This window comes from Halictus rubicundus, chromosome 16 (assembly GCF_050948215.1).
Source record: "Halictus rubicundus isolate RS-2024b chromosome 16, iyHalRubi1_principal, whole genome shotgun sequence".
NCBI lineage: Eukaryota > Metazoa > Arthropoda > Insecta > Hymenoptera > Halictidae > Halictus > Halictus rubicundus.
In genome coordinates this window covers 1,905,313-1,932,261 of record NC_135164.1, presented here as the reverse complement: position 1 = coordinate 1,932,261, position 26,949 = coordinate 1,905,313, and the positions used below count along the sequence as shown (strand labels likewise).

The 26,949-nt window shown below is 47.9% G+C and overlaps 1 protein-coding gene and 1 long non-coding RNA gene across 2 annotated transcripts; one reads left to right on the top strand and one right to left on the bottom strand.

Moving 5' to 3' along the window:
• The first annotated feature begins 1,049 nt into the window (after window positions 1-1,049).
• Window positions 1,050-26,906, top strand: LOC143361977 (uncharacterized). The gene is made up of 3 exons (XM_076801737.1): window positions 1,050-1,286; window positions 8,608-9,625; window positions 26,777-26,906. The coding sequence occupies exons 2-3, from the start codon at window positions 9,188-9,190 to the stop codon at window positions 26,780-26,782; spliced, it is 444 nt and encodes a 147-aa protein (XP_076657852.1). The 5' UTR covers window positions 1,050-1,286; window positions 8,608-9,187; the 3' UTR covers window positions 26,783-26,906.
• On the bottom strand, window positions 12,281-17,658 carry LOC143361979 (uncharacterized). Its single transcript, XR_013083559.1, has 3 exons — window positions 14,959-17,658; window positions 13,231-13,960; window positions 12,281-12,900 (listed from the first exon to the last, which is right to left on the bottom strand). It is a non-coding gene; the product is annotated as an uncharacterized LOC143361979 (long non-coding RNA).
• Window positions 26,907-26,949: the final 43 nt, after the last annotated feature.

Here is a 26,949-nt window from a genome sequence, read left to right as displayed (position 1 = left end):
TCTACGTGACCGGAGTGCACGCACCACGAGAACAAAGCAGCTCTACGCGATCGAGCCCGTGCACCTAGTGACCTCATCGCGAAAACGTAAAACGCGAGAAACGTCCGCCGCGATTTCATAAGAACGATCGAAACGCGACGATACTCTCCGTTTTCAGTCGATGCGACAAAAGATACGACCAGAATCGATGCTTCTTCGAGTGGCCACGCCCTTCGCGCCGCCCTCTCCTACCCCCACTACCAGCGCGCGCCACTCGCGCGGCTTCGGTAACCTAGCAACGCCCCTTCTGCCAGTAGCAGCGCGGACAACGACCGCCTTATTGCGCGACGTTACGGAGAAAGATTCGAAGAAATAACGAACAGGCTCTGTTTCAGTTAGCTTCTGTATTGGTTTCAAGAATTTGGAATTGGTTTGAGGGGCTCTCGATTATACGTGATCTAGTAATTTTTTTCTTCAGACTTTCGTAATTATAAATGGGGGGAGGATGTCGGTGTCTATTGCTTCGTGGTTGGCACAGAAACAAACGAGACGATATGGAACTCTAAACATCCTGAACCTGCGAGACGATCGGGTGCAGGGATCATTGATTTCACGCCTGTTGCTTTGCGATTGATGCGGACGAGCGCGTCTATAAATACGAAGGTATAGAACTGTAAACACACGAGCCGCCCCAACGCGCGATACGTTCCGGAGCAGTGGATGTCGAATGTGCGAGACGTTCTGGAACGTTGATTTCCCACGATTGTCGAATCGAGCGTCTATTGCTTCACAATCGATACGAACAAGCGTGGATTGAAACGCTTCTGAAGCCGATGCGCTCTTAGGGAGGAATTCCATCGTTTCGTGGTAAACGGTGTTGCGCCTCGCATGCGTTCCTACGCGTATTCGTACGTGGCGGCGTCAACCAGCGAGAGGAGAGCGCGCGCGAGAAAGAGAGAGAGAGAGAGAGAGAGAAAGAGCGCGCGTGCGACTACCACACGAGGGAGGGAGGAGGAGGAGTAGCAGGGGGAGGGAAGGGAAGGAAGGGAGGAAAGGAGGGCCGAGTGGTCGCGGCGAGATCCAGTGCGAAAGAGCTGGGCTCGAGCGGAGCTCGCTTGTCCTCGTGGTGTTCGCGCTCAGTTGGTACGAGACTCGCGATCGAGCAGCACGCTTGTTCGACCCGTTCGCGAGTCTCTTCTCGACCCGGCGTATCGACTCGCGATCCGACGAGCGGCATCGATCGCGCGCAACTGTCCCGCGATATCTCTCGATCAGTCGATCGATCGAGCAGCCGGGCGACCGACCAGGTAAACAAAGGAGCTGGTGCAGCACGTGGCAACGCGCGAGGGTCCGCCTCGAAAGTGAGATTTTCGGGGGTTCCGCGAAACGCTATATCGCTTTTCCGCGAATGTGTCGGTCGATCATGCGCGAGCCTCTACGGAGACTGTGATTGCGCGTGCGTGCGTATGTGTGTGAAAGTCGGCGAATCGACGGTTTTGTCCTGCGCATCTCCGCGGACCGTGAACGCTGACTTCGTGAGGTTCTGATGCCTGGCTCCTCTCTCGCTCTCTTTCTCTCTCTCTCTCGCACTCCGTGCCGGTCTCTCTCCGGCCATGATGGATCTAGGAAAGTTTGCGAGTTCGGGAGAAATTTTCATGAGATTCTCTGATGTTGTGCCTCATCGGCACACTGTCGACCACTTGCGGAGTTGTAGACGATGGCTAATATGTTTGCGCGAGGGATCGCGAACCGTTGAACAGGAAAGTATCCGCAGTTTCTGCACTCCGATCATGCACGCCGCGCCGGTGCACGCGCTGCGCGGATCGATAGCGCGATCGACGCATTGCTGGTCAAACACCGATTTTTCCAGCTCGGTCGCGTCGTTTTAATTGATCGGCCCACCGGCCAGATAATTGCCCAGATTTCGCGGACTGGATTGGATCGATGCTCCGCTCGATCGCTGCGCGTTGGATCCATTTCATATACTTTTGTTCGAAGGTGGAAATCTCCCGTTTCGATAAAGCGAAATATTTGCGAAGAAAGACAAAAAAAAATTTGCAGATTTGTTCCAAAACCGTAGCTAAATTTTTCTGTAAAATTTTGCACACTATTGTATGAAAGTTAGGCGAAGAGGAAAATTTCTCGCATCGATTAAGGGACACGTTCCAGTAAAAATAGAGTAGCTGCATCGTTAATAGAACCTTTGTGTAAATATAAATTTCCCTACATCGTTGGTTCAAATATTTACGATATAAAACGATTAAGAACCTGGTAGAATCGCCTGCAAAATATGTCAGAGTAAAGTATCAGTTTCTCCTTTCCTGATGTACACCGTGATATGAACTGGCAATTTTCATGGAAGTAAATAGTTTTTGTGCCGCAACAACGGTCATAAAAGTTACACGAGTAAGGCAGTTTCGAGCTGGAAAAAGGTCTCGAATCGCACTCGAGGCTCGTAGCGGCGTTCGAAACGAGTTGGTCAACAGGTTGGCCAGGAAACGCGAGTCGCTTCGTCATCGGCGAACAATGCGTTAATTTCTTGGGGGTCTCGCACGGTCGGGCAGCTCGTGGCGAACGAATAGGCGTCGATTTCCAGCGTGTCCCAGAATTTTTCGTTGCGTGGACAACACGCAGGTTATCGGTACGAGCTGTCAGTGGTTCTCGAACCATTGCGAACGATACGTGGTATCTCTCGCATGTTTGTGTGTTGCATGGTCGAATCGCGTCACGTTTTAATTTGCAGTCCGTCGACGCAACAGGTTTCGCCCGACGACGGCCATGGGGCGTCGTCGACGGAGTTTCGGTGCGCGATTCTATCGTTTCATATTTTTTTTTCTCTTCCCCCACTCCCGCTTTTATCGATTCCCTCCTCCCGACGTTGAAATCTCGTTTGTTTTCGTTCGGTTTCGTTTTTACGACACACGCGGATTAACGTAATCGTTCGGGACGGGGAATCGGCTGACGAAACCGGTCTTCGATAACGTCGACGAGAGCTGCACCGTGGAATTGCGCGATCGATCGTCCCCGCTCTCTGAAATCTTCCGACGATTCGCGCAAACGTTTACACGCGGCGCACGTTCCCGGCTAGCCTAAGTGCGCTCCGACAACTTTGAGGCAGGTCGAGCTCGAATACCTACTCCCTTCCAACGCGATCAAAAAATTGCCCACAAAGATCTACTTGCCGAACACTTTTTCTCGTCGTTCATAATTTCCTGGCGGAACCAAAAGTTACATATCGACAGCGATAAGACAAAATTTTATTTCACCAAATAATTTTCTGGATCGCGTTGCGCAGGAGTGAACCGCGCCGACCCGAGAGATTTTTCGAATCTCGTCGGGCGTTAATTTTTTCCCTTATCGGTTCATTAAGAGTTTCAGCTGGTGTCGTTTTTTAATCGCTCGTTTACTCCGGAGATAGATGTGTTCAGAGCTTATCGAACTAATCCCACCGCCGTCTCGGAAGACGTTTGCGCGACTACAGTGTACATAAAAAGAAAGCCGAGGACAACGGTATTGTTTCGAATCTTTTTATCGAGCAAGCACGGTAGTAAAACACAAACGTGCCGGGGATCCTATTTGCATAATCAGACTGTCCACGCGGTTCGTGTGCTCGAGCGAATCTTATTAAAAACAAGTCGGTTTTTACGAGTTGATTCATTAAGTACACCGAGACTTTTTGCTGTGCTACAATTGTTGACATAGTAGAGGTGTGACATAACACGCCGAGACAAACGTGTAATTAACGGGCTGCAGGCTTTATGCGTTTCTGACAAAAATGAGGAGGAGAAGCACCAAATTGTGGCAATACCAAAAGATTGCGAGAACTCCGATTTATTGTTTGTAACTCGTTAAAATTATTCAGAGAAGAAGTGATGCTATGCTGCTCGGGTTTCTTGCGATCAGAAAATTTTTATATTGACCGAAACGTTGCGCCGAAGGTTAAGACTGAGGCGGGACGGTATAGCGTTCGGGTAGCCGGTTAGGATTCTTACGGGCGAGTTTCTGTGCGTTCTGGGAACGCGTTAGCGTACCGCAGGAAAGTGGTTAACTGTTCGGCAGGCCGCAAACTGGCAACGGTCTGTGTCTGCTGGCCGGAGAGCGTGCGTCACAGTCGAAACGCAATCCTCCGTTTTGCCGGACTATATAGCCTAAGGTTACGTGCTTGTCCGCGTATCGAAGAACTGGCCTAATTCGTTTAACTTAACGACATTAGGAAGTCGCGCGGTCTCGCTCCCGCTACCATAATCGCCGCGATTCCACGTCGCTGCGCTGTCCACGGCGAAACGATAGCCACCAATAGTAATTTCTCGTACGTGGCCGCGTGTGCTGTGTGTTCCGCTTCTTTTTTTGATGCTAAGGGGGTTCGCGATCATTTCGACGCCGCGGTCGACGCTCGCGAGACGACGCACAGTGATGCCAAATGGCCAAAAAGCGGCAAAAAATCTGTAAAAACGAAACTATCCAACGAATTTGTTTGAAGATTTGTGGAGAGATTGCCACAGGTACAACGCTTATTTGGCAAAAAAATTTTTTGTAAAAAGTTGTTAACATTAAGTAATATGGGCTAATCGAAAATCTCTGTTTTCTGCCCATTCTTTATTTATGGAAGCATACAACAAATCTTTTAATATATTTTGGTCTGGAACTAATCGTTTTGGCAACGTGTAATATCGATCTAACTTTGTGCAAAAAATCATGAGACCCTTCGAGACCCTTTCGCCACAGATTTAAGATTAAATATCAACTTTCAGAATTTCCAAGAGTGAATCGTGCAGAAGTTACGATTATTTGATGTTCCAGGTGAAATTTTTTAGGAATATTTCTAATTAATAAAGAAAAATGTGAAGTGCATATGATTTATTAATTTTTTATGTATAAAAAAATATTTAATAACAATTTTTTTTATCTTACATAAATTATTTTTATAGCGTTCATTGGAGCACTACCAAAAAATACATGCTGCATTTTTACGACAGTGGTCCGGTGAACGAAAACTTCGTTTATTTAACATAAAAAATTGTTATTAAATATTTTTTTACATGTATGAATGTCACATTTTTTTATTATCTGATATGTATCCCTTAAAAATTTCACCTGAAACATCAAATAATCGTGACATCCGCGCGATTCATTCTTGGAAATTCCGAAAGTTGATATTTAAACTTAAATTGCGGCGAAAGCGTCTCGAAGTATCTCATGAAATTTTGCAAAAAGCTAGATCAATATTATAACTTGCCAAAACGATCAGTTCCAGATCGAAGCTATTCAAAGGATTTTTTGTATTCCTCCATAAATAAAAAATGAGCGTAACGCAAAGGGGCTTCAGGTTAGTCCATATTACTTAATGTTAAACAACTTTTTTTGGAAAATTTTTTTAACAGTTAACAGTTGAAGCCATTTGCAATAACCCATACGATGTGTAGACCCCTAAGTATTCAATTATAGGCGGAGTAATTACATAAGTATCGCACTGAAAATTGATGAATTCCCAGGAGCGAGGAAATGGTTATTTACCATGCGTATATCTCCGTAAAAAAATTTTTTTTTCAAAAATCTGACTTTGGCACATCATTACTATTAGGCTGTACCAAAATAATTTTTTTTTTATAAAAATCGAAAATTTATAAAATGGATTTTTTGCCGCCTTGGCACCACTGTGCGACGTCCCGCGTTCACGGAACTGAGTTCGTTAGGCCGTACCGCCTCGTTATGGTAAACCCGAATTTCGCGAAATTACACTCTCTTCATCCGCCTAATCGGAGCCTCCTTCGGTCTAGATTGGGGCCGCAGTGCGCACTGGGCCGGGACCCTCTCGTGGCCGAAATTATTTTAGTATTTTCTCAAGGTTTATCGAATTTGTCTCGATAAGCTTTTATTTAATCTTCGTTTGAAGCTACACGCGCCCATTGTTGTCAGGAATGAATACAATCCGCAGTCTACTTCGCACGTGCGAGACAACACGGTGAATAAAGTCTGAGGAATAATTTGCACCTTGTAATTGAAACTTTGTGTCCATCTACGTGTTCCTTTCCGGTAAAACGGTCGAATCGCGTGACCGAAAGCGAACAATCGGGTTTTACAAATCGGCGTGAATCATATGTAGATGCAAAGAATACTTTGTGACGACAGTTTCGCGGTAACATAATGGGCTCCGCTGTTGGCGGTAACGTGTCACCTTTTATGTAATACGTAAAGGCTGATGTTAATGCTCGCGGCAGGTACGACAAAATATTGCTCAGCCCCGTTCTCTCTTTTAACGCGTTCGCTTGGCATACCTAATTTATTTTGACTGCTCGTTTTACTGCACTCCCGACGTTTAGGCATATAAAACGCTTTTTGACAAGCGAAGTGCAATAAAGTTGAGGCTTTTAATACGGTTTATCGCCGTGAACTGTTGGTGCTGTTAACGAAATTACGACTAAGTATATGCGGAGCTATAGATTTCTTTTGGAAAACATAACTGTTGCCATGATTCCGGTCTTCCAACCGATCCGAAACAGAAAACTGAAGGTCCCGAGGCAAAAGAAATGAAAAATCTTGATTATTCGCAGAACGGTGGAATTTCGAGATCGACTTGCGTAACTTTCGGCTTGAAAAATCGCTCGAATGTCTGAGGTCCCTGCGTTTTCGAATTGGGGGGATGGCGTTGGACACTTAAGCGTGCCCTACCGTACCCATCTCGCGACGATTATAAAACGCGTCGGACGCAAGTAAACTATCAAAAATAGAATTCGCGGGTGCAGGTCCGAGCGGTTCTTGGAGTGCACGAGGCCAAGCAGATTATCCTGCGTTGAACTCGAACGGAAATTGCGGCAGATGTCGTTTGCGCTTGATTCCAGTCAATGACAGGTGGTTCGCGCTTAAACGGATCCCGGCGTAAGTGGATCCGTCTCTCTTTCTCGATATGAAATCTCCCATTATCCGCGGTGGTTAGCTCCGATCGCTTCTGGTTGCGTAACCCCTCGTAGAGTCTTGGCCAACTAATAAGGTGAGGAGGCAAGGACGGATGATCGCCGGATTATCGAGCGTTTCGCGATTCTTGCGTCACCGAGCGATACACCCACGACAACACTCGTTCAATCCCTCTCCACCCCCGCCTCTCGAACCGACGACCCGTGTCTCGATGCTCTCGTTATCCACGGAATCAGATTCACTCGAGTCTATAGCGATTTTTACTCCAGTCCCAAGAAATTTCTGTTTGGCTCCTGTGTCTTCCAATCGTTGCGAATATGTTTTATTTCCACAGTCCACTTTGGATCTTCGCGGATCTGTGTGGAAAATAAAAGTTTTCTGATGGAAGTCCATTTACTTTCTTAATAGGTTGACAATAATACAACGGTATTTCCAAATTCTTCTATCGTTTTCACCGTTTTAAATTACAGCTACTCGCTTTCGTTGTAAATGCACAAAATCCGCTGTCTACTTACGACAGCGCATACAGTAGAACCTCGATAATCTGAATTTCAAATACGATGACCCATCCAGTGAACGAGCACTCGAGCTTGTTGAAATTAGCGTTCGCAAACCGTTGTTTAATTTGCTGAGTGCTGTTTCCACAAGAAGACTGTGTCGTTGTTAAGATTTAACATTGCAGAACAAAATATAAATTTTTGCGCGTGTCACTCAAACGGCTGACGTCTGAAGGAATAAGTGCACTGTAGGATCTCGATTGTCTGCACTAATCAGTGGAACAGGAATAAGTTTCACTGCTGAACTAAATCTTAGAAAATGCATCTTCACAATCGCAACGATCGTTAATTAGAAATTTTCCAGTGTTAATTTGATTGAATCCCCGAGCGCGTCCTCCGTTCCCCCGCGGATTAGGTTGTCGATCGATAGTCAGCGCGTGCACAACCTTTCCCTAACCCGAGGAGACTGCTCAAGGAACTCGAGCAGAAACGTTCCCCGGCTCTATAGCTCTCGAAGCGTTTAGGGTCGACGATCCCCGGCATCGTTTCGAAACGGGGATGCATCTGGCACAGCCTCGATCCTCGATCTCGGATCCACGTCGAGCCTCGGCGAAACCATGTTGGCCTAATTAGATGTCGCACGGCGATTAAATCGTTGTTGTCCAGCCGGACGTGTATCGGTCGGAAGCGTATCATACAAATAAGACAATGCAGCACGAGAACTAAGTTGTTTCTCTTAGCCACCCCTAAACTCAACGATTCCGTATTTTCATCGTCTAATTGGAGCGTATCTCAAGACTGCGAGTAGGCACCTCCGCGAATCGCCTTAAACGCCAGCTGAAACTCGAGACGCTGGTTTCGCGAGCAAAAAGATCGCCGGCTTCCACCTGCCGCGGCAACACCTGCGTCTTCGTAGCATTGTCCGGTTCCTCGGCCGGCGAATCTCGGCAACCGAAGCGCCAACAAAAAGACAAGTCGAGAGAGAGAGAGAGGGGGGTGGGGTAAAGGGTAGTAAGGTAGAACTCGGGCAAAGTGAAAAGGAGAGAGAAAGAGAGAGAGAGAGAAAGAGAGAGAGAGAGAGAGAGAGAGAGAGAGAGAGAGCGAGAGAGAGAGAAAGGGTGAGGGACACGCGGTTCGATCGACGGGCCCCCGAAACGGTTGCGTTGCCACTCTCCGATCCGCTGGTCGGTTGTTCAGACGATCTTTCTTTCACTCGCAGAAACCCCGCTGCGATCGGCACGCGAGCGTGCCAGTGAGCTGCGAAACTGTGCTCGGTTCTGTGCGGAAAGTGCGAGTCTAGAACGATTAGGGGAAAGCTGCCCCTGCAATCAATCAGCGAAGGATCGCGTCAAGATAGCAGGAGGATCGGTTCGCCAGGAGGATGCAGAGCTTCGTCAAGCTGGTATAAATCATTAAGTAGACTCGGAGGGTAGCTAGACAGCTCCAGGTCGAAAGAGACTGACGATCGCTAGTTGCTGAAAGAGGATACAGAGGACCACTAACTGGACTTAGAGGATAGATCCAGGTCTACAGATCCAGGTCGAAAGAGACCGAAGATCAGACCGTAGTCGCTGAAAGACAGAGCTCCGTCTGAAGCTACAGTAGACCGCAAAGTAGACTTACAGGATAGATCCAGATCTTGATCGAAAGAGGCTGACCGTCGGGTCGGTCCTCGCTGAAGGAGGCTACAACAGAGCTCCGTCAAACTGGACCACTAACTAGACTCAGAGGATAGATAGTCCAGGGTCGTCGTCTATAGCTCCAGGAAGAGGCAGAGAGTTGGCAGCTGGGTAGCTGGCATGTACGTGACCGAGGGCGGTCATAAAGTGGCACCAATGCCTACCAAAGCGAAAATGTTGGATTACAAAACGATGAACGAGCCCGGTGATCGTGGGGGCGGTGGCGGTCACGGAGGTGGCGGGGGCGGTGGTGCTCATCTAGCCGCAACCGTGAAGAACACCTTCCGACGTCTTCTTCGGAGGACGAAGAGCCACAGGGACCCGCCGTCCACGATACCCGCGATGGTGACAAACACCGGGACCGGTGCGACAAGGCCACCGATCGGAAATACCCCGAACAACACTGTGTCTATCAGGAACAAGCTGCCCAACGCGAACGACCCGCTCGCGAGGAGGTCGCAGCCTCCACTGCCGCCTTCTAACTCGCAGCACCCGGCCAGAACCAGCTACAACAGCAAACGACACACCAGGCCACGGGTCCATTGCATTACCATGCAGGTAAGCCTACTTGCCCCGGCCTCGAGATTAGTATCAAAACGTCCAGAGATTTTTCGGAGCGGAACATCGAACGGCTCCGGAAATGCTCGACAGGTTTGAAAATCGGACGTTTTTAACGATTGCGCGCATTTTTCCACCGGTTCCTCTCGCTGTGTCCATTTAAACGATCGTCAATTTAATTAAATGCCCACGTGCAGCTAGACGACGCGATCCAAGTGTTAAAGAAGTAGTGTCACGTTCGTTTATAGTTTTTGATTCGCGAAGTCGCAGAATTCGTTTAAGAGCAGCGATAGTTGCTCCGGCTCCGCCCTCTTCGACCGCTTTCTCGCGTGGTTGGCGCGCCACGAGGTAGTGGGGGTTAGAGGGCGGGACTAAGGGAGTGGTCAGACGCGATGCTACTGAGGAACGATAGTGGTCCAAACTTTTCAATAATCTGTTATACACGAAGACAATATGCTAGTTCGGAAGTATTATTAATTCATGAAAATGTTGCATTCGTCGCATTTCTATACCAGTTCATAGTTAGACCGATATTACGAAGAGCATTCCTCATAGCGATCGGTGTTGTAACGGTACATCTATCAAGAAAAAAGTCCATTAATAAATATTGAAAGGTTATCTGATCACTGGTATTGCGTCACCATCTTGAAGAATATTACCACCGAGCCTATTGCTTTCGCGTAGAAACGGACCGCTGGAAAATATCCAGGTTACGTCACTGTTACCCGATAATGCACAGATAACCGATTTCCCGGCATAACGCAGTTCTGTTACGAGCGAGAAACGGATTGCGCGCGAGTGCAAAGTTTTGACCCGGTGCAGCTGCAATTTAGAAGCTCCACGGTGCGCCGATTCATCCCATGCGTTTCCTCGACGCGTTCCGAGAAGCTCGGGTCTGACGCAATGCTGTAATAATAACAATAACAACAACAGCAACAGCGCCGTCGGATGAGACTTGGGACAGCAGCGCTCAGATTTTGCTAAAAGTGGCACAAAAACTTAGGCTCTCCGATTCTTTTAAATCACAGTTTTTTTCCACTTCTGAGTCATGTATGGCTCGCAGCAAAGGTTAATCGATTTCGATGAGACTTTATTCTACATAGCATAATTGTCTAGGCCTAGCACGAAGTTATGTTGCAACTGGAAGACAAACAAAAATACGAATATGCCGTTTCGGCGAACCGGCCGTTCGCCTAACGACATAATTGGGCCCCTGGTAATTGTGTATTCGTGACGTCGACGATACTCGCTCGGCTCTTCGAGGTTCCTTCTCAGCGTTCCTCGGTTTCGTCCGATTCAACGTGGGACACTCGGCCTCCAACGCGCGATAATTACTTCCTCCGCGGCGGAACAATGGGGTTCTCGTTGACTCGGCGAGAGCCTAACCGTTCGTTCCTACGCCACGCCATACTATACCCGCGAGTGCAGAAAACCGGCGGTCTCTTTCGCGAACCTGTCCCGCGACCGGAATCCGTTCGATCGTTTCACGCGAGACGCACGGCGGCGGCGCGTGTTCTCCCTCTTTAGCTTCCCGCTTCGTTTCCCGCTTAGCGCGACGCACCGGCGTCAGGGAACAATAGCTATCTAATCTATCGTCGACGGACGACGTTTTTAACGTCTGCCTAGAGGCCCGTCGTCGACGTACCGGCGCACAGTGGTTTGAAAAGGCCGAAAACGGCTAAAACCCTAGGAAAGCTCTATTTCGAAAAAATTCTTGATAGTAAGTATTTTTAATTGTCCTTGGGCACGATAGAAATAGAGAAATAAATTAAAAAATAAATAATAGATTAATAATAAATAATAAATTTTACACATAAATTGAATGTGAAATAAATGTAAAATGAAATATAATTCAATTTAGATTAAAATTGATAAAGAATAATTCCTTTCCATAAAAAAATACTACTTAATTCAAATAATAATAATTTTATGTAATTTAAAATAAAATGAAATAAGAAGAATACGCTTATGTACAAGATTTAATGAAAATTTATGATATAGAGGTAACGTTTATTTACATTTTAATTAAGCTTATTATTTACACGAGAAAGGTATACCTTCTTTTTCTTGTAAGGAAGAGGGGGAAAATACCTTACGCTCACCCCAGAATGGGGTAGTGTGGCTCGCTATTTATCAACTCGCTATTTATCGGTGACGACACAACGTTTTTCACCGACATTTCATGAGATCAAACGCGAAGCCGCAGGTTACCGCAGTTGAATTTTGGATTTATTATTTACTTAGACATCTACAAACGTGTTTTTAGCGCAACAGAGATATCGTTTTTTAAACTTCATTGACGTTGCTCTTTTCCACGTTTAATGGCATTACATGTAAAACTGCTCGAAGAAATAAAAAATAAATAGTTTCCGCGATTGTTTCCGAGTCTTAGTACTCGAAGTAAGCCAGAAAAAAAAGTATTTTTCGTATTTCTATTTTTACAGGCGCATACGGTTTCTTCAAACATGCGCTTGAATTCATTCTGAAACCTAGGTATGCTTAGCATGGCCGAATTTAATTCATTTTTATGGAATTGCCGAATTTGATTCATCCGTGAAACCTTTTGATTTACTCCCCTACTAGTAAAAAATATAACAAATTTGATTTTATAAGACACTTGAAAATATGGAGTTTTAGCCGCTCTCAGACCACTGTGCGGCGCGACCATGCGGATTCCCCGAATACGTTTGAAAATATTTTGGAAATCCAAGCTTTGCACAGAAAATTCATCCGGGCCGAATTCACCCTTCTGCTGGCGAAGAAGTTTTTTGGTGGACCTCGCGTATTGATCATTACAGATTGTCATAATGATTGAATGAAATATCCTTTAGACTTTAAGGGTCAGTCGTGATTTCTAAGGGCTCTGCAACTCTTGTTAATTTGATTGTCCACCGTGAATAAGAGAGTCTCTGCGAAATCGTCGTTGTTGCTCGCCTTGGAGCGAACGAAGTTCCACGCCTCCGTGTCCTTTCACCGAGATGATTGCGTGGCTCGTGGCTGCTGCAAGCTGCAGCCTGCAACCGATCGCAACTTGCACCTGTCCGGCTGCGGCCTGGCCGCCTCGTTTTCGCGGTGAATTGCCAGCCTGCAGATTACTTGATTACTTGCCACTCGTAAAACAGAAAAATTGCAAGATAAAACGCGAGCGTAGAACGAGAGCACAGAAATTGTGTAACACGCAGCAACCGAGCGATACTGAACCGTGGATGCCGGGACTTGGGTCTATCTTGACCCACGGTGACGATTAGTCTCCAAGCAGGATAGCAAATTTTTTCCTGAAAAATGCTGCGAATTCAAACGCCTCCAAAAACTTTCAAAAATTTTTCTCCTAAATGAAACTTCCGCAGATTCGAAGCTTAAAGCCTCCTCTTTGCAACGACTTCTTAAAAATTGATGTACGATTTTTTCTCACCGTTTTATGGAAGAAAAATGGGGAACCAGTTCGGTCAACAATAATGGCGGTACACTCCTTGTTCAAAGCTCGATAGAACGGCTAGAAAGAATCGTACATCAATTTTTAAGATATCGTTGCAAAGAGAACGCTTCAATCTTTAAATCTACGGCGGTCTCAGCAGAAAGAAAAATTTTTTAATGTCTCTACTGACGTTTCAATTTGTAACGTTTTGGACCGAAAAGGCGCCTTCATTTTTCCAGTCGCTGAGTCGTGAAATAATTTTTTGGACAGAAATGAACGATGGGTGGCAAAAGTAGAGGCTTCAAGTTTGAAAACGAGCCCAGGTACGTTGTCGTACTATTTTTTTTAACGAAATTATCGCAGTTCATATGTAGGCAACTTTTCGGGTTCAAGCACTTCTCGGATCCCCTCAAAGGAATATGTGTTTAATTGTGTTTGTAACCGCGATCTGGCGGAAGAAAAAAGAATTTCGAAAGTGACTGGTACGGATCGATGAACGGGAGGTTTCTGGTCGTTTGGCGTAGTCGTTTCAGCAACGTCATCGACCGGACGAGCGCAATTTTTCCGCGAGGCCGGCCACAGTGGAAACGTGTAGCCGAGATAGCGAAAGTTGCGACACGCGACCTTGATAGATCGTGAACTCGAAGCGCGATTCGATCGCGTGATTGGGTTAGTGGAACGAGACAAATTTGTTTGTTAGGTATGCGATCGACGTTGCCTTCCGATCCCGGCAGCGTTTGTTTCGCAACCGACAGCCACTCGCTCCGCTAACAGGTGACAACGAGCAGCACTATGGCTCCATGGCGGCAGTGAATGGTGTCCCGGGCAATCCGAGTCATGGTTGCGAGATCGGGGATTCGAGGAAACGCGACACGCTCGTTTCCGGCGTGACTGTTCGCTGTTACAGCTCCACTGTTCGCCTGGAACCGAACGGAGAATGAAACTTTGCTATTGTTTCCATTTACTGGGTACAACGTACAGATTATGGCTTTCAGCGCGTACTGTTTTTTTTTATTTTTATCGTGGTTTTCAGAAGAGCAAAGCGATGGACAAAATGTTCACTTTGCTCGAATTGTTTTGTGGACCTCTCGATCAAATAAATTCATTGGAGGCTATTCACATATCTCGAACGAGCCAATAGAGTGAATTTTATCTTTTCTTCAATTTCCCGAATGTCTTTGCATTCCACATTTTTGCGAGTAGCGACACGGATATTTGTTAGCTTATCTCGGAAAACAAGGCCCCCCCCCCAACGTTCGTCAGAGGTGCAGCACGAAGCTCGCAAGTGTACGCTTCTTTTCCTATTGTTTGCATAAACTCGACGCTCCCGTGTCGGGAACTGTTTTTTTCGCCAAGGCAAGCAATTGCTGCGAGTTTCCGTGGCTTTTGTGTCGACAGATAACAGCGCGTTGTATCCCCGGGAACACCTGTGCACTCTTCGGGGGTATCGTCGCGCGCAAGCAGTTTGCGAATTACGTTGGTCCAAAAGTGACGTTCAATTGAGACCGAGGAGAATAGCAATTATTACGCGCACAAATGAATTCGTGACCCTCGCAGTCTGGCAATTGTAACCGCAAGTTCAGAGAGGTTTTATCTGCCACGTGAAGAGCGGTGACAGTGCCAACTGTCGACTCTCGTAATGATAGAACGACGTGTAACTGGACCTTGTCGATCGTAGTAAGCGTGCAGACGATGCTAGTTCGGCGATAAAACATTCTCGATTATGGTTTTATGGAAACGTTAGCAGCACATTCGTTACACTTTTCTGAGTAAAATTATTTGAACTGAACAGTTCAATCTAAAGGAAGATCAATAAGCAGAAAACTGTGGCGAATATGTTGGCGATAATTTCATTAAAAAAGTCATTAGAAACGAGTAATTTTCGCGAGAGGAAGCGTGTTTTGCATCAAGACGTTACCTGTTCGTATCGGATCGAGCTCGATGGCGATTATCCCATGAAACGGCGATTCCTAAGCGAAAGCCACTCCCATAATCGCCAAGATAGCAGACCTCGCAGGTTTCGAGGGTAAACAGGATGACGTAGAATTGTTGACTCGCTTCCGAGGAACGCGATACCCATCGAGGAGGTTTCGAGGAGCGTTTCGCGAGACGAGGTCCTCTCCGGCGACGTGCAAATTTTTCGCGCGGGAGGATTCTCTGCGCGTTTCCCGTTCGTTCTTTTTTCCATTTAATCGCTCGGCGTCGCGGTTCTATAAATATTGATGCGTGCAACTCCGGATCGGTGTTTGTCGCTGCAGATACACGAGCGGGGATAGAGATTGCCTTATCGAGAACCAAGCGGAAAGATTGCTCGAACGCGAAGCTTCCGACAGACGACCGGGCCACTGTTTCGTTCCTCTCTTTTTTTTCTTCTTCCTTTTTTCGGTGATAGACACGATCGGAAAGCTTCGACAGGAGAAAATATTGATCGTGCGGACACACCGGTTCGCGACGGCTCTCGAATCCGCTTTAAACGATTCACTTCCGCGACAGGCGTCGGAGGGGGCCTGCGCGTGTGTCCATGTTGTCGCGAGCAACGCTCGCACGAATCGCACGAATCGCATGAACGCCGCGCGATGGGAGCTCGATCAAGGTCGTTTTCATCCGACTGCCTCATCTCCCCCAACAGATGCTCCCGCCTCGCGTATTGAAAACGATTTTAACGTTGCATCAAACCGCGACGTGTTTACGCTCGAGTTAAGCGACATTTCCAGGGGGAATGGTCGGCGGACTTTTAACCCTCCGATGGCGGTGACCGGGTCAATTTTCACCCAGAGTACCGAAATCGTTAAGAAATCATTCGAAAGGTTCACACGCTCACGAGAAGCACCTGCGAAAATATGTTTCAAAAAATTCGGGAAAGTTTATAAAGTGCAGATTGCACACGTTCAGGAGGAACACCTGTAGAAGTCGGTAAACAGGTAGGATTTCGGAACGTTGCATCATTTCGAACGTGCCAGGGGAAGAGATAAGTTTGTATTTAACTTCCGTTTTCTGTGATCGATACAAAAACTTTCGCATAAAGATCCTCTGTTTACTCGTCGGTGACGCATCTTGTCGCCCGACAATGCAAATTAGCATAAGAGAACGGTGAATGGTGCTGCTTGTGGCTCGAGTGCTGCTAGAAAGACGGGAATAGAAATTCTAATTGAGTGCACCGTTTGCCAGGAAACCACAATGCGGAGAAAATTGATAAAACAGTGTACATCCGAGAAAGTGAAACGTAGAGAAAATTGATAAAGTCGCGAGATTTCTAAATTTTGCGGACTCGTCACTCGAATATGGGGACATGCGTCCGTAATTTTCGACGATTGTAAAAAGACTTTTGTTACATCGATCAGGATACGTTAAGATTGCAACCTTTCAATCGTAGCTCGAGATCGGACTCGATACCATCAGCATTTTGCGCCGCGATGCTCGCGTGACAATCGCGGCTGCCGACTAAGATAATTCGCGTTCAATTCAATTCGTCATAATTCGATTCATCCGGTTGTAGCCGCGATGAAACTGAGACTGGATCGCGTTGTTCGGAACAAGAAAACATCGAAGCTGTTCTCAATATTCAATTGCTCGACGAAAATGCCTCGTTCTTCCAACAGTTCCCCAGTATACCAAATAAATTCCACATTCACGCTAAATCTTGTGGAATTAATTAAATTTTATAAAACGTACAGGAAGACGTGAAAATAGTTCGGAAGGAGGACCGTATGTCACGCCAGCCGTTTCTCTCGGCGAGGAACGAATTGTTTTCGAGTCTTGCGAATTTCGCGAATCGCAGCATACGTTGCTAATCAGTCGGTCAACTATTAAAAAGCGAAAATATCTTCATAAATTAGCCCCCGATAAGGGAAACAATGCACGAGAGTACGGAGCGTCAGACGCGAACGGAAAGAAATAAAAGTACGAGAGAAAGAGACAAAAAGAGCAGAGAGATATGAATGAATAAAAACAAGTAGCATGGAGATGAGGCGGGGAGATAACGGCGCGTTAAAACGAAACGAACGAATGATAATCCCGTGGGCAAACACTGTAAAAGAGCAACGAAAATAAACGGGGCCGCGCGTAAGAAAGTCGGGCCTAGCAGGCGTTAGGCGAGTCCATATCGAAATTAGACCGAACGATGAGAGGCACTGGCTCTCCGTGAGTCAATGAGTCAAAAGAGCAAGCAAATAGACTAATGTTCCACTTTCGTTTAGCTGATCGGTCGTCGCGACGGAGACAAGCCCCGCTCGGCGATTTCCAACGAAACGAGGAACGGTTCGGTCGTTTCCTGTGCGGAGAACACGCGGAAATTCGACGATCAGCCGGCCATCGCCTCGTTCGACGGGAACAATTTGAACCCGGCGCACAGCGGCTTCGCTGAAACCCAGGCCAAAACTGCAATTTCGTCCAATCATTTACCCGCGGGTATAAATACATCACTTTCGACCAGGATTTCGGCGAAGCTTGCCGCCGCGCGCTCCGACAATAAATTATACGAGCCGCGAGTTCATCCGAAGCGAAGTTATCAACGCGTAAGCGCCGCGAGCTCGTGACGCTCGAATAAAAGAAATCGATGCGACTCGTTATCTCGTCGCAATCGCCGCGAGCGCGACGCTACGGAAAACGCTCGGCAAACACGCAGGCGCCTGTTATTTTCATTTCATTTCGAAAGACGCCCCGCGCGCTCTCGCCAGCCGCGAAGCGCTTTCGCTCGAATCCTAAACGACAGTCTCGAGCCGCCTTTGCGACTCAATCTCGCCGAGATTGTCATTTTACGAGCCGTCCGCCGAGAATCCACGAGTCCTTTATTCGTCGCACGACGGTAGAATATTATTTTTATTTTAGAAAGAACGAATGGCGCGTCGCGAGGTAGTGGGGGTAGGAGGGCGGAGCTAAGGGAGTGGCCAGACGCGACGCTACGGAGATAGAACTGTATACGCGTTCACTGCTGATGAAATCGTTTGCCACTCGGAGAAACAATAGGAAAACGAAGCGACCGGGGAAAAAATAAATAGTTACTAGGCGAATTAACACTATTCCTACCGCGACCGGTCAAATGACCGTTTTTAAAATTTCGATTAGAATTTCCTATATACAACGTAACGACTTTTCCTAAAATGTGCGTATAATACATTTTTCAATATTCACTTCTCTTTTTGTTGTTTATTTTCTGAGAAAAATTTGTAGTCTGTCTTACCTACCACGACCGGTCATTTGACCGGTAGAACGATTTATATCTTTTTGTGATAGCATTCTTTCAAAGACTCAATTCCGAAACTATAAAGTCGTTACAAACAAAATGTAATGCAGTTGTGGCATGATTTTAGCCGAAAAGTGCCTTCCAGGGACTGCTTTACGGCACTTCAAAGTGTTTACAGTTCTCGCTCGCCTATCGGCCTCGCGGTGTTTATTTGCCTGATTGCTATCCGAAGCGGTCCAGAACCTCGGATTTTCTTACACCGTCTTATCTACTATGACTGTAGAATAAATAAAATCATAGCCGAAGGTGATGCCTAGACGTCTTCTCACGAATTCAAATCAGTAAAGTCTTGTGATCTGAACAGAGAGCATCAAAACGTGAAAGTTACAAGGAGTATATTCGGCAGTCTTTTACTATTTTGTATTTTTATTCTATTATTATTCTACTTTTATTTTATATTGTATTACGCGTTATAAGTGTTATTTTCAAAAAAGTGAACAAACCAACAATACTTTGTAGTAAGTTTCACATTTTATCTTTTGTTCATTTTTTTTATCCATCTTGATTTACATTTTTATATTTTAGTTTTTATTTTATCCCTTGAATATTCATTCCCAAAATGTCAAGACGTTCGAACAGTGTAAATTTATTATTAGAGAAAATAAATAATATTGATGAAGTGTGTTCCGAAGATGATCAGGAAATTTTTGATATTGAAAATGACAATGCGGAAAATTATGATCCATTTGAGACCGACCCGAACACCGATGAGGACGAAGAGAATGTTTCGAACGTACGTAGAGAACGAAAGAGAAGGAGATTTTTAGTTAGTTCCGATAGTGAGAACGAGGAAGAGGTAATCGAAACTGCTGTAGACGGAACTGTTTGGCAAGAAGTAAAAGAAGGGTCTAATCCTGGAAGAGCACCTATTCATAATATTTTTAGGGGAACATCAGGCCCAACAGAGTGTAGTAAACGAAATATTATGCGGTGAAAACGAATAAAATGTACATTATATACTCCTAAATAAAAGAAACTATATTTTTATACTGTCGAATTGGCTATTATCTTCATTCTATATTAAAAAAATACAAGTTGTGCTAAAGACCGGTCGCGGTAGGAATAGGTATACGTGAAGTGTCGGTAGGAATAGTGTTAATTGTTACTGGTGCGGCGCAGAAAGGGATCTCGCATCGGATAAGGAGAGCACCGTCGACTCGCAAATCGCGGGGCTAAGGGACTATTTATTTTCACCGTGCTTGTACTCCGTGCGCTCTACTTAGCAACGATGCTTAGCAGCTCGGGAATAGCCTGAAAAGCGGCAGGCGTGGCTCTCGCATCTCTGCACGATCGGCGAACTCGTTAAGTCCATCGCAAACGCTTCGCCGGATAGGATCTCGATTTAAATGTCGGTCCGTGCGACGGAACGTTGGAACACGTTCGATTCGTTTCCTACTGGCCGGTTGAAGCCCTCGAGATTCTGCATAATCGAAGAGCAACGAAACGAGAGAATGCAGCCGCAGGCACGCCTCGATTCCGGACGAAAGCAAGAGGCGCGCGTGCCCGGATCGAGAGCACAGCCGCCGACCGACGGCGACGGTGCATCGCGGAGCGCATGCAAATATTTTCGCGCGTGATCCGCGAATAATTTCAACCGGCCGACGAGTCCGGCTTTCGACGGTCGTTCGGGGAATTGTTTTTCCACGCGCGCCGCTTTATCAGACGCTCGGCGAGATACGGAGCGTTTGTCCGAACCGGAAAAGTTTGGGGCTCGACGTCGGCTTGCTGATTCGCAGTCTGCTTATTCCAAACTGGAGGCATGCAGTTTAAAGTCTCGCTAGCTTGCTGCACCGCCAGAAGCACAGCTAACAGAAGACCCTGGAAAATTGTGTTACGGTTCTCCCGTAACGTCGCATAGTTTAGAAAGCAGTTCATCGAGCAGTTCAAGAGCACCGATTTCTTCTTCCGTCCTATTGGCCGACATCTTGACCTGCCTCGAGATTCGTGCTCCACGAGATGGCAGTACTATATGAACGCGCCGTTACGGGGGGAACATAGCGAAATGATCGACACCCGGGAGGAAGGGTCACAGCTTGCGAACGCGATCTCGAGATGTTGCGGGCGTGTGTAAACGCGTTTCCCTAGTCACGGACGTTCAGAGCCGCGGGCGATTCGCGGTCGTAGCGAGCTCTCTCTTTCTTCTTTGGCTCTCGGTTTCTCGGATCGAGTTCAAGGCCGCGGCGGGACCGCAAAAATTCGACCTGGCGGAAGAATATCGGAAAATGAATCGAAACACCCGATTTCTTCGAGGTTCGTTAAACGCTTCTAGAAGGATATTTTCGAAGAGTTCAGCTACCGATCCACGCGAGAAAATATTAATTTTTTCCAGCCACTGGATTAAGCCCCGCCCTTAAAGCTCGGCTGTAAAAACGGCAAGAGACGGCTCGTCCGTTTCGTAGGTGATTCAACGCTGGCAAGAGTATATTTCCGAAGGGCCCCGCCATCGATTTCTGGAGAAGAAAAATGATTTTTCCAAACGGCCCCACCGGGAGAGACCCGTTAATCGCGCAAACGCGTCGAAACTCGTGATCCCTCGGTATCGACGTATCTGCGGAGCGTGTGCGTTCCCTCCGATCGGCTCGCTTCGCGGACTTTCATTTTTATCCGGCGTTAAACGTGGGCGTCGAAGCGTGTATCTCGTGCGCGGCGGCACATTACGCGCAGAAGGTTAGACGCTTTCTAAGCGCGTGGCGCGCAGTACGCTCCCGACGCACCTGGCCAACGGTGTGCGCGCCGCCCGCCGGAGATTTTTATTCCGTGAGAAACGCGGCCGAGGGAAATTTCGTCTCCGTTTTTCCGCCTGTTTCTGGCCCGTCGTCGTCGTCGTTGTCGTTGTCGTTGTCGTCGGTTGGTTGAAGCCGGTCGCGCCCCCGTGGGAAATGCAGCAAATTACAAGCTCGCGACGTCGTCCACTTTGCCGGATGGAGCCAGTGACGCGCGTCTCGTGAGAGGAGGAGCAGCGTGGCTGGGCCATGTACTTTGCAAGAACCGGCAGAAAGTTAGAGGATCGCGAGCGTTACGAGCGAGGCGTTCGTCGAAAGGTGATGAGAACCTTGTTTCACCCGTTTCACGGGTGTCCCACGTTGTCCCACAAGATTAGATCTGCTTCGTCCCCTCCCCACCCTTCTCAACACCTGGCGAAAGTGTCGTAATTAACCACACGGTGTCCCCACGAGCTCATCTGTTCCCTCGAAACGGTGCTAGCGAACAAAACGCGTGTGCAGCGCGTTTTCTTACACCTTTCTCGAGCACGCGAAACCGGCAATAAATCGCAACTAACAATAAGAGAGGATCACGCTTGGAGCGAAGTCCCTGGGAGAAATGGAAACGCAACAACTAGTCGAACAACTCTCAAGCTAGCGTCACACGACTCCATACGCACTAAATATTAATTTCTCCCCGTAGCGTCGCGTTTGTTCGACCGAGCAACCCCACCACCTCGCGGCGCCCTATCGCGACTCCGCATCGCACCAGCTTCGACTGCAGCCGGGGAGAATAGTTTCGCCGCGTTTCTCAAGTTGCGCGACCTAAAGGGGGGAAGAACATACTAGCTCTTACCGATCCCGTTGTCCTATCGATAAGTTGAGAGAATCGAAGACAGTCTCTGTTTTCTCGCGGCGTCTCACCGCGTCTTGGAACTTCCGCGACCCAAAGGAGGGACGGACCCGGCACGGGTCTTTCGATTCCGTCGTCCCGTGGGTGGATAGCGTGTCGCGGGTACCGGTCGGGTCTGGCACGGGCCTGCTATCGGCACTTGCACTTTGAGCCGGCGTTACGATAGGCTCTCGAGGCTGAGCGCGGCGAGGCCTGACGCGACGCGACGCGGCGAGACGAGGCGAGACGAGACGAGAGAGAGGGTTTCGCCGGCTAGTTCTCTCGATCCTCGATGCCGATGAGTCACGGCCGCGGCTTTCGCCGGTCGCGCGCGCAGTTGCTCGGCGTTGGCACGTTCGTGCGCGCGGCTCGGCTCGCAGAAACAAGAGTATACACGCATAGTTACCGTATTCGCGACTCGGAGGATTCGCGAGCGAGCGATCGTCGACCGGCAAACCATTGTCGGGGCTCCGTCACGGCTCGCGGCGCGGACCGGATGCGGGCTCTTCGCGATCGGCAAGGTCGGAGACCCGGCAGACTGCAGGACGCGCGATCGTTTCAGTTGCGGGTCTCCTCTGCCTCGTTTTGCCACGCTTTGCCTCGTATTCTGCCTCTCTCTCTCTCTCTCTCTCTCTCTCTCTCTCTCTCTCTCTCTCTCTCTTTCTCTCTCTCCCTCCTCCGCCTCCAGCAGCGCACCAAGTGCACTTTTTTTTCGAGAACGAGTCTAGCTCGCGTGCCGCGTTCGTTCTGCTCGCTCCAAAAGTGCAACAACTGTGAGAGAAAGGAGCTCCGACGTGGAAATTGAACGTGAACGGATACGCGTGCTCCGCGGCTAGCCGAAGCATCTTGCAAACCCTGAACATGTAGGGGAACCAGTCACGCAACTGCGCATTTTTTCGGTGTAACGTTCTTCTCACGGACTGCGGACTTTTACAAACTTCTTTTGCGACCTTTGCTGAACGGGACCCCGGGAGGTTGTAATTATGTTGGACAGGGCCGATCGTCTTCCACTTCTGGCAAGAATATTTCTTTCCTCTTCGAAAGGTTCTGGACTATCCACGAATTCGTTATTCTGTGTTCAAAGAACCTTCTGAGTAGCGAGTCTTCTATTTTATCTCTTCAGGAACATTGAAATTTTCTATCATTAACTAAAATTCTGCGATTCTGGCGGACAGTTTGACGATGAAAGTAAGCTGCGAAAGAAAATGTGGTAGGGCACGGGTTGAATGAAAATACGGACACAGCAGATGGGAAAATTCCACATTTTTGTCAGGAATGCATGAAATCCACAGTCTAGCAATATAATAAAATAGTGCTTACCCTGTAAAGCACGCAAAGAAACTTCCTGGCCAACCCAATAATAAAGCTGAACACTATAATCGAGTGTTTTGCTGGCAGGAAAAATATTTCTCGCAGCACGTTTTCACTCGACGCCTCGCTTTATGATCTACTTCGCGGCCAGAACTTTTAGTATTAATTAACTAGGAAGTATAGATTAGATCCAATCTAGCCGTGTACATCTCGAAAGGAAAAAAGTAACAAGTAGCATAATTGTATCGTGATGTAACGTAACACCGGGGAACTTCGTTACGACGATGGCACGACGATGATAAAAACCGTATGCCAGAAGAAAAGGAATCAAATCTACACTCTTCTGCGAGTTTGCTTTGCAACTTTCCGCCATTTTTGCTCTTACTTTTATCTTGCGGACACAAAAAGTTCTCGTTCGAAAGAACACGATGGAAAACACGATATCCGGTCGAATAAAACAAGTCAACAATAGATCTACCGAGCGTTAAACTCGACTGACCAAAAAATGATCTGAACACTAAATTTCCGTAGTTTCTAAAATAAATCCGCGAATTTGCTGGGCTCGGTGGTTTCATCGGTTGAAACAAAAGAAAACGAAAATCTCGCGGCTGCGTCGAGCTCGGAGAAGATTCGCAGTCCACGGATCGAACGAATCGGGGCGAGTTGGAAAATCGAATCGAACCGGTTGCTTCGCCGATCGACGCGGCGCGGCTCGAACGACGCAAATTTATTTTTCTTGCGTTCGTCCTTCGCGAGCACCTGTACCGATTTGCAAGCTTGACACGCGGCTCTCGCATTTCCATTCGCCGATAGAGCTCTGAACAGCTTCGAGCAAGATTTCGCTTGTCCCCGATGCGATGTCTCGACGAAATGGAGCGCAGCGCGACGGAACGGGAACGCACACACGCGTACGAACGTCGACGAACACGTGCAAACATGTACAAACACGCTCGTACATGCGTACAGACGGGCAACACGCGTACACACCCCGATAACACCGTATCTTATCCTATCGCCGATTACGGCACGCTCGTAAAGATTGTTTCTTTTTTTTTTTCGTAAACGCCGAAATTAATTTCCGATGGGAATACACGTACGCGTCGTTTCGAGCAGGTCGCCTAATTCCCGGATCGAGTCATCGAACCGTAATCGGTCCAGAACGATTTCAGTCCCCGTTCAATGACCCAGCAACCACGGTTCGGGATCGATGATTTCACCGATCATACCGATGTTTCTCTTGTTTCCAAAGCGAATAGTCGCCGAGCCTCGCAGCCAGCTGCGCCACCATTTTTCTCTTCTTCTGACATTCGCTAGATTCTAACAGAAATAATTGTAAGTATTGTAGAATCCGAGGACTGTAGGGCGAGGCACCCAATTACTGTTCCTACATTAATTATACTTATTTCAATAATGAATATCAACAAATAGATATTGTCTTCGATTCCACACGCTTGATGTCGTCGCAATAAAATCCGCAGTCTAGTCACGCGTCTTTCCAAGTACGCGTAACTATGATTAACAGAAAGCCGCTTGCAATGTTTAACACGTTCAACCGCCTGTCGATGATCAAAACGAGCGAAACAATTTTGCGTTGGAAATGAATTTCAGTCGCGAAGGAACAACGAAAACTGACATCGCAACCGAACGTATTTGCCGTTACGATCGTTCGATTCATCGAAGAATCGCGCAGCAGGAAAACGTTCTAAGAACGACGGAAGAATGGATTAGCATGCGACTGGTTTGCGTAAAGGATTAACGCGAGTTCGTAAGCTCGTTTAATCCGCTTGCAACTGGCCGTTTCTTGGCTCCTTTTCACGGTTGTTTCCCGCTTTCAGTCGCGAAAAGGTCCGGAGAACCAGCCGGTCCGATTCCCTCGTGTTTCGACGATTTTGATAAACCGGCGAAAAGCAAATCCGCATCGTAATCCCCCGTCGTTGAGCTCATAACTCGCTGTTTATTGCCCCACAATCTGTGATCGTCGGTGCTGTTTTCATAGAGTGTTCCTTTAGACGTGTTCAGTGGATAAGGAAATTGATCCCCTGATGAAATTGTAGTTTCAATATCTGCCGAAGGTGGATTTTCCTCGATTCAACGAATTGTTCTACGCGATTGTGTCATAGTGTACACTACAGTCACCTCGGAAAGTGAGTTAAGGGTTCGAGTGTTGTAAGAGCTTAGGATTCACAAGGTTTGGGTGTCGGAGGCTTGGAATTTTCTGTGCGGGAGACCTCGGGGCTTTGAGTTCTCTCGCAACGAGATATCCGGGCTTAGAATTCCCTAGGCGCGGTGTTCCCTATACTTGAAATTTCAGGTTTCGTCATTGTTACTTCAGATTTCGGGCCGCAGAATTTTCTGTATCTTCCGCGAGGGGTAGTAGCGGCCGCGCGGATTCTCCAATGAGATCCCGCGCGGTACGGTATCGGCGAATAGGAAAATTTTCCGCGTCGAGAGGAGCGTCGTCGTCGCGATGGCCGGGATCCGGCCGCGTTAGGTAGAGCCACGGTATCGCTTATCAGCATCTACGGAGCTGATAAGGGGCCGACGAAGTCGAGTTGGCCGGTCGCGAGAGCTTATCGTGGCCCCGAGGGAAATGGACCCAGTTGTTCGTGGCCGGTCGTTCGCGCTCGAGCTTTCGCCCGCTCGTGTCCGACGAGTCTGGTTCGTTTCCTTTCTTTTGTTCGACGCGGATTTCGTCTCCCAGTTGTTTTCCCGATCGATCGTCGATCGGATCCAGAGGCTACTGCGTTCTCGTTGGGACTCGGCGCCTCCCGGTGTCTGCCGCTCCGAAACCGCAACGCGATATCAACCAACGGGAGCAGCGGGGCTCGCCCGATCGAGCGGAGACTCTCTCGATCGAGCGCGTTTCTCGATCTCGCTCTCGAGAAGGAACCAACGCCTCGATAAGAGCGCGCACGCGCGAGGCGAACCAGCGAAACGCACACACGTCTTTATCGCGATCGCATCCATCGCCACATCGTCGCACGTTTCTCCGTTTCCTCGTCGAACGATGAACGACGCTTCTCCGCGGAAGCAGCTCGTTTACCGGAAAAGAGTCGCGCGTGTTCTGTACCGATCGACTAGATCGTCTCCAGTGATATTACACCTCGGGTTTTCGTCGTCGTCATCGTCTTCGGCAACCGTCGGGCCCGTCGCGCAGTGTTCCACGAGATCGCGTCGATAGATCGAGCGCGGTCGCCGTTCACGCTATCGTCTCGACAAGCTTTTCGTCTCTCACATATACATCCTACACCACCACCACTAGCATATCAACTGTGCCGCCTGACGTTACGTTTACGTTTACGTTTACGTATACGTTCACGTTCACGTTCACGTTACGTTACGCGTGTACGTGCTTTCTCTGCTTCTATCGATCTTTCTGTGTTACCGCTGGTTAGGGGAGTCGAGGCGTATCGGCGAGGATCGGCCGCCGGAGTCGTGTCCCGTTCACGGGGTTACGGGTAAATGTGAATGTGCTCAGAGTGTGATAGTCTTCGTTGCCCTCCGTTCGACGAGGATCGTGTGTCGCGTGTCCCAGGCGAGAGTCGGGGATAGAGAGGATCCTTAACGAGGACGCATGTTTTGCCGACAGAAATAGAGACACAGAGAGAAAGAGACACAGTGAGACAGACAGAGGGAAGCGAGTTCCATGTTGAAGAATTATCCACTGCTGGTGGAACGCTCTCCAGAAGCCTCCTGACGACGAAGGACCCGTCGACGAGGGAACCAAGGTCCACGTTTCCGTGAATTATTTCGAGGGACCAG

What these genes read in the sequence shown, in the direction of transcription:
- LOC143361977 (XM_076801737.1), top strand. Translation starts at nt 9,188, where the DNA reads ATGTACGTGACCGAGGGCGGTCATAAAGTGGCACCAATGCCTACCAAA.